At 36.2% G+C, this 15,419-nt stretch overlaps 1 protein-coding gene across 1 annotated transcript in view; it reads right to left on the reverse strand.

Annotated features, from left to right (window-relative positions):
• LOC129263830 (BMP-binding endothelial regulator protein-like) overlaps positions 1-13,906 on the reverse strand; it is a 36,396-nt gene extending 22,490 nt beyond the window's left edge. The window contains exons 1-4 of the mRNA XM_064097095.1: positions 13,325-13,906; positions 12,881-12,966; positions 6,608-6,707; positions 1,464-1,546 (exon numbers count right to left, since the gene is read on the reverse strand). Of these exons, the coding sequence (XP_063953165.1) occupies positions 1,464-1,546; positions 6,608-6,707; positions 12,881-12,966; positions 13,325-13,418 (363 nt within the window). The 5' untranslated portion in view covers positions 13,419-13,906. The remainder of the gene's footprint in view (positions 1-1,463; positions 1,547-6,607; positions 6,708-12,880; positions 12,967-13,324) is intronic.
• Positions 13,907-15,419: the final 1,513 nt, after the last annotated feature.

A 15,419-nucleotide genomic window follows, 5' to 3' on the forward strand; every position in this document is an offset into this window, starting at 1 on the left:
ATGAAAATGGGTTTCCGCTTGTCATGATTACGGAACGATTGTCATTTTATGTCAAACAGGTCTCACGACAAATGGAAATGGATTTGATCGAGTTTCAACTACAGGATTTCCATTACTCATGCAATCAAAAAAGTTCAAGAAGGTCAGTGTACCAGTATATTCAAGGGAGTAGTCTTCGAGAAGTATGACATAATACACGATATATGAAGCAGCGCGAAGCAACATTGTTGGTCTCTTGAATTTCGAAAACCATAATGGTCTGTATTTTTTTTTCAAATAACAAGAAATTTGATCGCCTTTCATGATCTATCCTGAATCAAAACAACTATTAAAAATTGACCGATTGTGTTTCATTATTTTATCTCAAACAATGGTATATTCATCCTATCCGTGGATCTGCACCAGTAGCAATTATCTTAATCTGTAATCGAACATATCGAAAGTGCGAGTTGTGTACGTCTACCATATGATTACGTCATTATGCCCTATACGATCAGTCTTGGGTAGGCCTATATATAGAATGAATTCGCATAGTCCAACATGACTCAATCTAAAGAACATTCGATGCCTAGATTTTGATTTTAGCTCATGGCATTATGGACTTTCAGCAATATGAATATTACATTCCTGCACTACGGTTATGAAGGTAGTTTGGTATTGATTTATCTTTCCAATACTACAGCAAAGCAGTGCACCTGCCGTTTAGAAGCGTTTTGTGTCATCGGATGACAGTGGCAGGTGGATTCGTGACACATTACTTTGTTAGGGTTAGCTCCTTACCAGAGAAATGACAAAACAGTTTAAAGGTCTGTGTGACATTGGTTTTATATTAAATATTGTTAGCTAAATTTAGAGATAAAGAATGCAAAATCATGCATGATTACATTATTTACTTCAATAAAATAATGAGTTAATCTACCTATTCATTAGATAAAAGTTTATACATTGATTCATTGAAGGAAATTATATGAACATCATTCTTTATATTATTACTTACGGGAAAAAAATATTTAGGTATTGATTGATTGAGATAAATAGAGGATTAAAAATACAATTTGTGTGGATGTTGTTGTGATGTGGGTAGTACCTGCTCAGATTGGGCAGAAACTTTGTTAGGGAAATGTTAGTTTGATTTAAAAAGGATTCTGGAAAAGGAAATCAAATGAGATAAGGAAAAAATGTGGGAATCGAAAGAAAGTGGAGGAATAACAGAAAGAATACGAACGGAGGGGGGGGGGGGGTCAAAAAGGAGTAAGGAGTAGAAAAGGGGAAAAAGAATGACACAAATGCGAAAGACAATAGGGACAATAATATGAAGGGAAGAATAAACAAGCAAAACAATACCATCAAACGACGAAAAACAAGAAGGCAAACGACAAGTAAGGAAAAAGAAGATGGAAAATATGGATTGAATTCTGTAATATTTTACAAAAATGTTGTCTAAAGTGACCAATACTACTTACCCGGCATTGAAATGTCCTACACGGGTCATCGTGAGCAGTCCATGTATCACCGCTATTATAAATATCACCGTTATACCGACAACCTGGAAAGAAAATAAAATAATGTTATACCAAAGTCGCGTTTTGAAAATGGCGTTAAGACAGCTATCCATATTTCTTGACAAAGTGCCTATGTTTAATCATGTGCCAATGACTATGTCCTTGCTCTCAATAGGGTATATTGGACTGAAAGTTGAAGGAACATGGCAACGAGAACAAGTTACTGCTCACTGTTTTATGACAAAGTTGGAGGAAAAGTATCCCCCAATTTTTGTTTACTTTAGATATTTGTTCTTATATTTCACTAGACATTTGCATAAAATATATGGATAGATATAACTCCCCTTCATGCCATTGTTATTTAGAAGGTGTATTCAATTGTGATTTTACTAGGACCATGTGATCGACTTATAGAAGTTCATACTTTAAGTGTGTAATAACGGTTTGGGTTGATTCAGGGATGCCGTATTGTAGCAGTTTTTTTTATTTCAAGAATTAATCTGACTTTTTATCATCTTCGATCAAAACTAGTCAAATGTTGGCAAATGACACGACTCGTTAAAACTGTGTTCATAATTCATGCATTTTCATAATTCGAATACAAGATTTTACTAAATGCAAGTTTTAGTTGAGCGGGGACGAGATTGGCAGACAAAGAAGGAATTGATATCTGTGAATCACAGACTCTAAACTTGATAAGAGTTGTAATGAGATTCAAACTGTCAAAGTTTGATCATTATATATTTCATATTCGTTATTCGAGATGGTTGTTTTACCAATCCACGTTCATGATTGCAGATAAAAAATGCAAATCAAAGGTTACAGACGACGCAGCGTCTTCTGATTTCACTCGACATTTAGAAAATGCACCCACGGGTTATTTGCCAAGTCATGGCTTCTGGCATACACCAGAAAAGTGGTAGGTGCCTAAGTCGGTTTTAGCCATCGGAACAGACCCTCCTGATCAGGGTTAAATTACGGTGACAGAAGACTTGGGGTATAGACCTGGCGATGGGCGGTGCTCAAAGTTCGTCCGCTCCGGGATATATATTTTGTTATATTGCCCGGTATAACCTACGGGTACGGTTGAACGCTTCGCTTGTGGACCCATAGTCCCCATGGACATCCGAAATGAGCAACGGCGCCAATGGCTTTAAGGGAAGTCAAGTACAGAACACTCTGCTCCACATATGCCAGTTATGAATTGGATAGATCTGCATTTAACGGGATACCGACGTAGTCATAATAATCATAACAAATATACTTTGTCCATTAACCGGTAGTAACAGTCTGTCTTTCAAATCCGGCGGTATGTAGAAATCGTAAGGACTTTTTTATATAAGTAATTGAATACCGTAATATTCATTTTAATTAGACATATAGCTTTGGGAAATATCAAAGGTTGGTCACATACAAAGATATAAGCATATTCCATATCGGGTATTATTAAGCGGATATTGATATGCGAAAATCGATTGCCATTATATTTTGATCGTTGTGGTTAAATATCATATCTAGGTTTTATTTAGATAAAGCAAAAGAATCTGGCGTCATCGCTAATTTTGCGATAGACAGCGTTCTGTGAGAGTTTATGAATATTGAGAGAAAAGCATAGAATTTTGGTAACTAGCTTATACTCATAAAACCTTTTGTAATCAAGCGTGGTCACAAAACAATTGACTGCCCTTGGATTTCCCTTGATTTGGCTTGTCTATGGCAGAAAACGACGGTGCTATTAAAGTCGATCTTTTAATTTGAAACCGAAAGAATAACGATGGTCATAAAAATAAATAACAATGACGTTGAACTTGGTAGTAACCTTACCTTATTAAGGATAGAGATTGGAATAGCTGTAATATTGGTGATGAATGTGGATATCGGTATATTTGTAGGAGGGGGGGGGGCTCGTCTACCATGCGACCAATCATCTACGTTTTAAAAGTTAAATGTTCGACTTGAATATCAATTTTAGTGGAAGGGGTAGGAACAATTAAGATAATACCCAATATAACATCACTGAGTAAAAAAAATATGATGTAACATTTTGTTCATATCGTGGTGTCGTCCCTGGATACAGCTACCTGGCTACAGATATTCGACTTTTAATGAAGTTAGCTCCCTTCATCAGATTCATCAAAACATCGAATCTTTTCTCATGATGAGCAACTCTTTCCTGATAACTATACTGGTCCATCCATTTAATCAAACGCTGAAGTTCACATGTTAGAAACCCGATCCGTGTAAAGGATACTATAAATTTAACGACCTAAGGGGTAACCTTGATCAACAGACCCTGTTTAAAGAAATTTTAGTTTCAGCAACTCCATTACACATAGTTAACACAAGGTTTAACAATTTCGCATTCTTTCGATTGAATGGCGTTTATGGCTACAAAATCGTCAAGTATCTATTTTAGTCGTAACTAAATAAAAAAGAATCTTGCATGTAGCAATGCAAGAAGGAAGCATATCGCCATGGTCTTTATAAGTTCCTTCCAACTTTAAAAAAGGGTTATCAGACTTGACGACTGGGGCTGAAGGTTAGGATTACTTCGATGCCCATACCCTCAAATCAATTAGACCGATATCGATTCCATGTGAAACTCAATAAGCCATCACATTTGGAGATGTGTTCGAATTTAGGAGGCGAAAACGGTATATCGTGGCCCGGATATGGGGTATACATTACGTGCCTCAGGGTTATATACTAGGGACTATCGTATTCAACCATAACACATGATCTAACCCCAGATCTATAACCAACAGAAGTGGAAGGAAACCCTCTCTGCACATCCTATGTCTTAAAACGCCTTTAACTTAGTTGTGTTTAAGATAACAACTTTTTGCTTTTACTGCCCACATTTATGTCACTTTTTAAGAACAATCAATGTAAAGGCTGGTGAGGGAGTGATGCGAGCGAGCAAAAAAAAAAGAAGAAGAAAAACAAACAACTGGACAATAAACAATTGATTATCTCATAGATTCGGAATGAAATCTCATATATGGTATGAACAAAATATGGACTCATACATAAAGATGGTTTCCAATCAAAAGAGTTGTGAATATTGGGGGCGGCAATTTCTTAATCCGAACCTTATAGCGAATGTGGTGTCCATAAAACAGTAACATACGCAATGACGAATATCAGAACATATTAAACAGATTTAACGCATAGTGGGTATGTTATTAATCGAACAAACATTGTAACGAACCGGTTTACATACTGTAACTCTGTTTGCTCGTATTGATTTATGTCTGGGTATTTCAAAGGTTTCATATTTCTCGCATCGTTATCATCGTAATCCTTAGTCAAGGTTACAATTAAAAAATGTATCAAAAACTTGTGAATTCTCATTACAAGTTCGCTTCCGCAAGAGCACAATGAAGTGAATGAGATAATCCTTCTTTTGGTTGGTTTGATTCAGATAAAATGCCTGGTAATTGATTTTGCACCCACTGTTGAATACAGACCTAAACTCTTTCAAAGGAAAGTAATAACTAGAAAAGAAATCTTATTTGACTTCGGATGTTATTCTCTCTTTTTCATGGTTTCAGGATGTATACTAATTTCATTTTGTTTTCAAATATATCTTTTTCTAAATATCGTCAAGCGATGATTTAACCCGTTTTTTTGTGTGTAATCTTATTATTGGATTAGATTTGGTATTTATTGTCTTATGATAATCCTAAATGCAAATGTTTATTTCCTTTCCCACACTTCACAACTTGTTTTTATGGGAGAAACCCTATAATATCAAAAGTAAAGATGGTATCTTTATTTAATCTGAGCATCTCGTATTCCTGCAACTTTGTGCACGAATGTCATGGCTCAGTCATAAACGAGCCAACCAATTTTTTCCAATTGTAAACTTATTCTTTACATTTTTGTGCTTAGCATTCAGAGCATTTCCACTCCAATTACTTAAGCCGACTTATCTTTCTTTCAACCAACTAAATCCCATGTGGAAAATCATATAGAACTTGGTCTTTTGCTCATTTATAACAATGATCAATAATTTTATTTACAAGGACGGATTGGTGTACAGAATTATTTTTTAGGAATAGGGGTTTCTTTAGCATGTTTAGAACACCGGCGCGGCGCCATTGGGGAGAGATTGTGCTCAACACAGTCGCCGAATTAAGCGCGCATTTCCGTCCTGAATAATTGGAAATCAAAATTGTATTTTTCTATGGTTTCTTACCCGTTTTGTTCTATTTAGAAAAGCGATAAAAAGAGACAATCGCATTTTATTTTATTTTTTTCTTATAGATAGCACTTCACAATATTGGGCGCCTTGAGTAATTAAAATTGCGATGAATCGAATGCAAATTTGGTGTAACCGATTCACAAGACGAAATGTCTCAATTCTATTATCGTCGATTGGTGTTATATCGGATCGAATAATTTCCATTCCAATAAATAATAAGTCAGTACTTTAAAATATGCACTTCGATATTCAATTTATGGTTGTAGTTTTTTTTTTGCGTTCTAAACATTCTTATGACAGAGTAATTATGATAATTCTTCATGTTTTATTCGAGACAACGATTTTTTTCATATATCTGATCGAAGGGCGGGGTCTCCATCTCTCAACCGCACCCCTCTGTCACTCTTTAAATATGCGCCTATGCAGGGGCGGATCCAGGATTTTCAAAAGGGGGCACATTTTTCCGTGGAAAATTTGACAAGCAAAAAAAAATTAAAAAAATAAAAAATAAAAAATTAAATAAATTAACCAGAAATTAAGGATATTTCGTTCCCGAAAAAAAGGTCTTCACGTTCAAAGGGATGGGGGGGGGGTCACACTTCTGTTTCAACCGCATTTTTACATTACAAATTTTAATTTTGCTTCTCAAAGGAGGGGGGGCGCACAGGCCGGCTTTGCACCCCCCCCCCCCTCTGGATCCGCCAGTGCGCCTATGAATGTTTTAACATAAATGTGGCGCAATATAAATGTTGTGGATCATCATCATCAGCAGCACCTTTAGATCTTTAGATACCACTGACATAATTCTGTAAATACAGTGTTTTGCATATTTCACAAACCTTGTACAAAAGGGAGATGGACGAGGGATACACATATTATGAATTGTCTGTTTTCTTACCTTTGCATTTTTCGCAGCAGTCGACTCCTAGCGTCGTTATTACTAATGCACAATCTACAAGATCTTCACAAACTTCCCTTCTACATACTACCTCTTTATTCTGTATATAAAGACAAAAAAGAAGAAATGCAACAATATGAAAATTAAATGGACATTTTATATGGATGGTAAGTAGACGAAACATTGATCGAACATTGCATGGGAATAAGAGAGCTTATAACAGAGTAATCATGTTAGTTATACATGTTTTATTCATGTTATTCAAGTATACTGGCGACCCCTGACAATAATCTTCTAATGGAATGGTGAGTCATGCAATGGGGTCGGGAGGGGTATTTAAAAAAAGCAAACTTAAACCTGAGAGCCATACTCGGAGTTTGGAGCAACATAAATTCTCATCCCCCACTATACATCCTCATTGACAATTAGTTTGCTTTCGTTGACATTCGAAGTTGGGGTATCCATTTTGCTCTTTATAACACTTAATAAAATATATAATACTACTTCCATAGTCCAATACTCACTTATCCATGTTTTTCAGTGGAGCATCTTGGAGTGAAAAAGGGGCATTAAAGAATAGTAATGATAAACATGAAAAAGAACAAGAAAAAAGAATCATTTAAACTTTAATCAGACGAAACATCTAAGAAAATACCTGAGTAAAAAAATAAAAGAAGTTTAGATTTCATCGGCTATTCTCGGTGTCGGGCTTTGGAAGGGGTGAATTTTTGAAGGGCTTGCCAAGTGCCCCAACATAATTTTGCTAACGTTTATTCTGCGACAGAAAAACCACACAATTTTCACTAATTTCTTTTACAGGTTGATAATCAATAAAATATCCACTGTGTGAATTGATTTTAATAAAGGAAAAACGATATTCATATCATCTATTAAATGTCTCCTCGCCTTATTTTACCTCCATCGCTTCTAGCACCATGCACCCCATCCCCCCATCCTCAAATTACCAGAGTCGCCCTTCCTCCTCAGTCTTTCTGTCACAATAAAGTACACGATGTATCCAATTTGCAAATGACATCGCGTGTCCCCCTTAGCAAAAAAATATTACTTTATTAGTCCAAATCTATGAAAGACCACCCCAATTGAAGTTCATATAATTCAGATAATTCACAAAAGGAAATATGAATATGGAATTTTATATAATCCGACACATCCACTCTTTACGGACACACACTCTTTCTCTTTTTCATTTTGTCTCATTTTCTGTTTTTCTTCTTCTTCTGTTTGTCTCTCCATTTCCCTCTTTCTTATCCTCCCCTCTTTCATCCTCTTCAATCTGAGCATTATGCCGTGTGCTTCACCATGTCTACTATCTCTATAACCATGATAACCATATCTCTTTCTATTCCCCCTTCTCTTGGTTGTCTCTCTATATCTCATTCAACAAAGCATTACATTTCATAAAGATGTGACATAAAAGCAATACAATCCAGCAAAGAAACAAGTACTGTACTCCCTACTTTAGAAGAAAGTCAATAAGAAAATGATAATTTATCCCATACGTGAAACGGTAGCCCATATTACATGTATATGCAATTCGATGCCGATACCCTGATTGTACTTTTCAAGAATGCGAAAACCATGTTCCACAACAGTCTGATCAGTAATTATTGTACTCTTCAGTGTATTTATTTTCAAACAAAAAATATAATAAAAGACATATGCTATCATACTTTTAATGAAAATAGGGAAGAGGACGACAAACATTATAGATGAGAGGAGTCTTGACTGCCATGACTGGCACTCTTTTTGTACCGTCTTATGCATTCCCGTCTTTGTTTCATTATTGACATCATAGAATGTGATAAAATGTAATTTCTAAGCTTAATATTTTCATCGTTTATTCTCTTTGCTTAGTCCATCCCATCAAGCCTTCAAACGATCCACTCAACAGTGACAAGTACAGATAACTATGACATTTCATATCTACCGCAAAGGCCCCAGCCACTCGCCCCTTGGAAACGGTGGAAGATCTGATTGATCGAACACAACCCCTAACACCAAACCACAAACTCCACCCGTTTGTGATTTACTTCCAGATGCTAAAGACAAGTTTTTTGTCACGTTTGACCATGACGGACAAAGGGTGGACAAACTCTGGACACTGGACTGATGTATGAGCGGTCACTTGATATTTGAATAAAACATCTTCAGTCACTGGCAACGATTGTTTTCGGTCGCGGTTTGTATTGTTTTGGTGAAAAGTCGCCAGTCCCGTCGTTTAGTCCTTTGTGTCGGTAAAGTAAACGATCATCGACTTGTCTGCAGTTTTGTGACTTCCATAACATGCTTGAGTGATATCATTTTAATAAAGATGAATCTAATATGGTTCTAGTGGCTTCTCCAAGCTTTCTGGGCATACATTGTTCTTCAGTGCCATACTTAAGGCATAATGAGTTCAACACTGTCCCTGAAAATTGTGAACAAATTAATATTGTATGAACGGTTAAATTTGCATTAAAGGTAAATTCCAGTTCTGGTAACGATCTCAAAATGACTTTTTACAGAATCTAATATAATGACCACCCAAGTGTCTGTTTGTATGAATAAAAAATATGTGCCAAAGGATTCTGGAAGAAATTGTGTAATTGCTGAGAAATAAGCAAAATAAGCGCGGATTCGGTCACTTCCGTCGGGTCTTTATTCCGGCAATTATAATACACTGTCCCACGTGTGCCTATCTGTGTTGGCGATCTTCAGTGTGATCGTATTTCAGCTTAGATTTTATGATTTCACAAAGTTCAGTTTATGTAACTGTACCAGATCTAGATCCTCGATGATATACTGACAATTAAGCCTGGTTTACAGACTTTCTCATGAAATCAGTGTTTACTGCAACTACTGGCATTTCTCTTTAAGTCGTTATATCTTGATGCATGATGTATGGTCAAATAATGATACCTAAACCTTTCTTTCTGGGATCAGGTCATTATTACTAATTTGTACTTTACATATATGTTTAGAATATCATGATTTCAGCGAATATGGTGAGTTAACCATCATAATTCTCAAATTTTCCAGGAAAGGACTGCTTTGTCATTTGAAACCCGACATTATTGTTTTGTATGACTCTGATTTATTATAGGGCAAGACAATTCCATATTTACTGAAATGGTTTGATGTACTAGTATCTCATCTTTGTCTTATTCTTAAAATCCTTACTACCCACAATGCTCATTATTAATCCTATTTTGACATTTAGTAGCATATAAATCATGACTTCTACGTCACTTCAATAGTATTATGGAATTACATTTGGATAATCTAGCACAGAGGTAATTCTCTGAATGACTATTTTAGCGCCGTTTAGGTCACGTTTTGACTCATTCCTCCGTGTGGCAGATGATAAAGGATAACAATGAATTAAACACACCACATGGAGTCATGAATAATTATCATAAATAGAGATAGCATTGATAAAAATTTAACAACCATTACAGGAATGTAAAAAATATTGCTTTGTTTATCATCTACAGTCATTTGTGTGTGTGTGTTGCATGTGACTATCTCTTTTAAGTTGTCCTTCTGAATATTTCAAACACGTGTATACAAATTCAGTTCTTATTATCTTTGACACGGTTTCTTCTACAAGTTTTATATCCCATCCTAAACTAAACAACTAATTTCAAAACTACACGTCATTAAACTACAATATGACGTTTATAGGTTTATGAGTTTGGCTATTCAAGGGAGATTTCGATCTGAATTCTAAGTGAATTGGAAAGACCGATTCAATGATAACATTATGATATGATCTTTGTCCGCTACATCATTAGCTTATCTAGGATCATCTATGTCATCTCACCATCATAAAATGATTTTCAAAAGAGAAAATTCGTAACAGTGAGGGTGAACAATGGATGAATCTTATCTGTAGATAATCAATGATTATAACTTATTCTTTGTAAAAATATTTGATATGTATCTGACGTTGCCAAGGGGTAGTGATAATTGAGAAGCAAAACACCGGGGGAGGGGTAGTCGGTACTGTTTCTATATTTCTGTTGATGTCCTGTAAGGGTGCTAGAAGTCACACAAGTCAGTATTACGTGGAAACCATACCCTCAAGTGTTAAATCAACACCCTCATAAGTTGTGTTAAATGATTATGGTTAATAATAATAATGATACTGTAATTACAAAACACCCAAGCGGTGTTGAGCGAACAACATGGTTGTAACACTGATGCAAAATGTTTCTAGTGGGCAGCTGTGTACATCGGTGTAGATTCAACACTGATGTTTGCAGTGTTCTCAACATGCAAAGTCTATGGATTGGGAGAGGAGGGGCGATGAGGAGGGGGCGGGGATTGAATGTTAAAAAAACAAGGAAAGACACCTAATAATCAAGATTCCATGATGTCGGGGAAGGATATCATGAAATATCACATATAGCCTGGAGATATGGATTTAGGCAATGTAATAAACACAGGAAGCATTCTACCCATGGTCTTCATCTCGAAACCAAGTTCATCATAATTTACGATCGTTTCGTCATTGAGCTAAAGAGCAACCTACTTTGGGAGTCCTACTGGGACTTGCTCGATATGAAGTCATAATTTGTGTATCAAGTTTCATACAGGATATCTGTCACAAGCATAGGCCGCATTTATCAGTTTATGTATTATTATGAAGAATCCGAGTTGGTCGACTTAATGACCCCTCACAGACAGCCCCACCCTGCTATACACCCATGTGAATTCTTCCATCCCACCCCTTTTTCCTGACGCTGACTCTCCTTACCAAACATGCCAAAGGAATCATGTGGCTTCCCGCTGTTGGGTTTTTGTAATAGCTTACTGCACTTTCAGAACAGCCGTTAAAATATCCATTAGTCAGTAATTTTCATCATCTAATTAATTACCCTGAAAAATATGTTAAGACCAAAAGATGTGAAAAAACCCAAATCGACCCCATAACCACTAAAGTTGTATACACTTACTTTATTTGGGGGCTTAAAATTGCCCTTTGATGACTTTGGGAATCCGAAAACATGTCTTTTTCGCTACACTAGCATTATAACCCCCCCCTTAAAAAGGGGGTAACAACTGGAATTTTAGTATTGAAAAAGAAATCCCACTGATATAAAAACAAAATGGAAAATGGATATTAGCTACCCTTTTTACCATCTTTAAGTAAAATACTTTCAAATCTACCAAAATGTTAGATGGAAACCACAGTTACGAGAAAGAGCGGAAACAACCTATCTTTCTTTTTCAGATAGAAGCTAAAATATTTTCATTATTAAAAAATCAATTACCGTTGATATTACATAATGAAACGTTAAGAATGTCATTTTTAAACTGCAACACATTTGTTGGAAATTAAAGTTATCAGGATGAGCCCATAAAAGGTCACCCAATTAACAGTTGGTAATTATGCCTTGTAGTCACATGCACCCAAAGAAGACAAGCTGATTTGAAAAATTTAACAAAAATAAAATAAGAGTATGGGTGACGGTTCCGTGCAGCCCCGCGACGGAGCGCGGCAAACACTGGGGGCCAAGTTGCCCCAAAACTGGTAGTCAAGTTCGACCGGCGACACTATCGTCATAAATAACAATCACCGCAATGTCGTATCCAATCCCAAATAGGGGAAGGAAAAGTAGGGTAATGCACGAATATGGGTGGTCAGCCGAGTCTTGGTGTAGCTGTCGAGAATATGCGCTACAAATCATGAGTTTGGGTGAATACCAGATACATGTATATTACAAAATAAAAATAAGAGTTCTCATGGATCTTGGTGAATGTCAAGATGCAGGGCCACCAACAGATTCGGAATAAAGTGACAACAATAGGCACACTCCTCTTCGAGTACTGAAGAAGAAGTTGAGAAAAGGCTTTGTTAAACTTGTGCAGAAAGTTTTTACTTGTGCAAAATTCATGTATGTTTCACTAATCTAGTGGTCACTCTCAAATTCTAACAAATTTGGGGCGTTACATATGAGATATGAAAGTGCTCAGAAAATATAATTTCATCGAATATAGGTTGAATAAAAAGGGACCATGCCTGTTGGGGTGAAATTACGTCAAATGCTGTGTTCTTTTTGGGCCTTAAATATTAACCAATTTTATGCACCCATTTAGCTCTCTTATTAGTGTATTGAGTACAGGTTTTGGGGTGGGTAGATTCGGAGTGATACAAAAAGTAACAATAATATTCTTTAAATTTTGTTTATTGAATGATTTACTATTGGAGGTAAGCTCATTGTAGCTCAGGTAAAGTTTGAAGAAATAAAAATTAACATCATGACTTACCCTACAAAAACAGCTAATACAAGGATTTCCTTTTAATATTGACGGTGTGACTTCTTCGCCCTCGCGTTCGCAGACCAGTTTTGAACCTGGATAAAAAATAAAGAAAGAAATGAAACTAATATGAGAAAATGGGATGTCAAAATGCTTGTATCGCCATACTGAAATAGATACACGAAATATACATTAAAGAAAATACCCAACCGATTATAACTAATGCATCGAGTTATTTCGCTGTCAAGGAATAAACTTCATCCAGTTCTAGAGATACCTATAGTCCTGTACCATGTGTACAGCTAATATTATGTCCATCATAGACTATCTCACCTGCCTACTTTTAAGGATGAGCAAAGGATATAAGAGTAACACTAGATGTTGAAAATCATTTTTGAATGAGTGTTGCTGTTGATGTTTTAAGTCACTGCGTTATGAAAGGTATCAACGAACCTGGTGAGGAAAAGACCTGGTCAACAGTAAGAAATACATAGATAAGATGTAAACATGGTAGAAGAATCATTGTGTTATTCCAAAATGCAGCCATATCCCTCCGTTAAAACAACCTCTCAGTAAAGAATCCGTATCTCATAACGTTTTCAAACAGAATGAAATGCCGTCAAAGTTGCAGAAACACAATTATAAGATCACAAATATTATTCCTCAACTCATGACCACTGTCCAACTGTTCGATTTTGGTGTAGTCGGTGCGTTGTGGGTTGACGGTGGTTTGGCACAACTTTGCCATTCGAAACACTGAAGAGAGTGGTAAGGGCTACATGCACACTTGTTCAAACTTCTGATAATGGAAAGAAATTGATGAGTAAGAATATCACTCAACGAGATCCGAGGTTTTTAAAACAACACGTCTGTCACGCTGCGTATAAATCATGCACAAATCGACCAAATGAACAGTCATTATTGTGATTCCGCTAAAAAAAAAATATAGGCAGGTGAAAGCTTTGGCAGAGTATTCTTTTGGGGAAGTGTTTTACGTTGTATTTCACTGAAAGGTTTCATCACCGTTCGTTTTCCTTTTCCTTTACCTTTTTTTTCACATTCAGTCGTACTACTAAATGGGTGATACTGTTTCATGCTCGGATGTTAATTTGATTTGGCATAGGTTCAGACCAGCGAAATTTGGTTGATTTCTTAATGTTTTAAGTGCATTGAAATGATAAGTGACCAATGAATATTGTTCTGTATCTAATTTTAATTCGAATATGAAAGTTAACCTTCAAACCCAAAACATCGTAAGAAACCAAGATCTGTTAGATAAAACAAACCACTCTAATCCAACATTAATGCCATCGTGGTCACTGTGTGTTTCAAGTAAACGGAAATAAAACTTTCACTAAATTAAATTTCATCATCATTGTCATAATGTAACTTTAATCTCCATCCCCTCAGCCCCTCACGCCTCTCTCTCTATTTCTCGCTCCCTCAATCTTTTATCTTTTCTCTTCAGTTGTCCTTCCTATATAGAGAACAGCGAAATGCTCTTGAAAAGAAGACTTAAGTTGAGTATTTAATTGCCCATTTTGTAACCTGATTACAGTGTCAAGTACAACATTTGAAAATCATAAAACTAATTATCTCTCAATATCCCATGTGATATTTGTTCTTTCTTTCTTTACTTTCTGTCATATCAGGAGCAGAAATTACAACTGATAACTCTAATCAATCTCAATCTACCGGGGGAAATGACCAAAATTAGGAGGTGTTTAAAACTACCGGTAATTGACAAATCTCACTTACTACAAGCGAGTGTACAGAGGGTCTAATTAAAGGAGGGGAGAATATTTTGAATGGAGGTTTGAAATCATTACGTCTTGTGATAAATCAAAGTGTCATTTGCTTATTGTAGCCCCCGGGGCTGAAAGGCAATTGTTCTATCTGTGAGGATTACACCGTGCCATCCCAGCACAGCGTTAATCAATTTTCGGAAATTGTTTAATGATGCCCACTCGCCCCGTTGGGTATACGTCACAGGACTGACAATTAATTTCCCTGCGTTAATGATTATCATACCGTTACTTCTCTCCTTTCTCATTGAAACTTTATTTTTAAAAAAATGGATATGAGGGTTTTTTTTTGTGGAAATGAGAGGCACGAAAACTATGGTGGCAAAATGCAGTAAAAATGAAAAGAAAATGAAAGGAGAAATGGATAGATGGACGGGGGGGGGGGTGGTATACATGGAACAAGTGTAAATGATTGATTGATCGATGACTTTCTCCTTTGCCTTTCAGAGTTGTACATTAGTGTGTCATTGGATTAAGAGAGAGGGTAATGTCCTGGGTTCTTTCATCTGTCAATTATACTCCATGCTGTTTGTTTGAAACGTCATAAAAAGATGACACATTGCTACAAACACGTGCGTACTGATGATTGGCATGAGCTACACCGTGAGAGTGAGGGAGAGATAGGCCAAGTGCGACAGAGAGGGAGAGAGAAAAAGAGAAGGCATGAATGGGTTGAATGACGAAAGAACAGACTGAAAAGGAAGGAAAGGTAGAGATAAACTATTGCAGAAGTATGGAGAAAT

This window comes from Lytechinus pictus, chromosome 1 (genome assembly GCF_037042905.1).
Source record: "Lytechinus pictus isolate F3 Inbred chromosome 1, Lp3.0, whole genome shotgun sequence".
Lineage (NCBI taxonomy): Eukaryota > Metazoa > Echinodermata > Echinoidea > Temnopleuroida > Toxopneustidae > Lytechinus > Lytechinus pictus.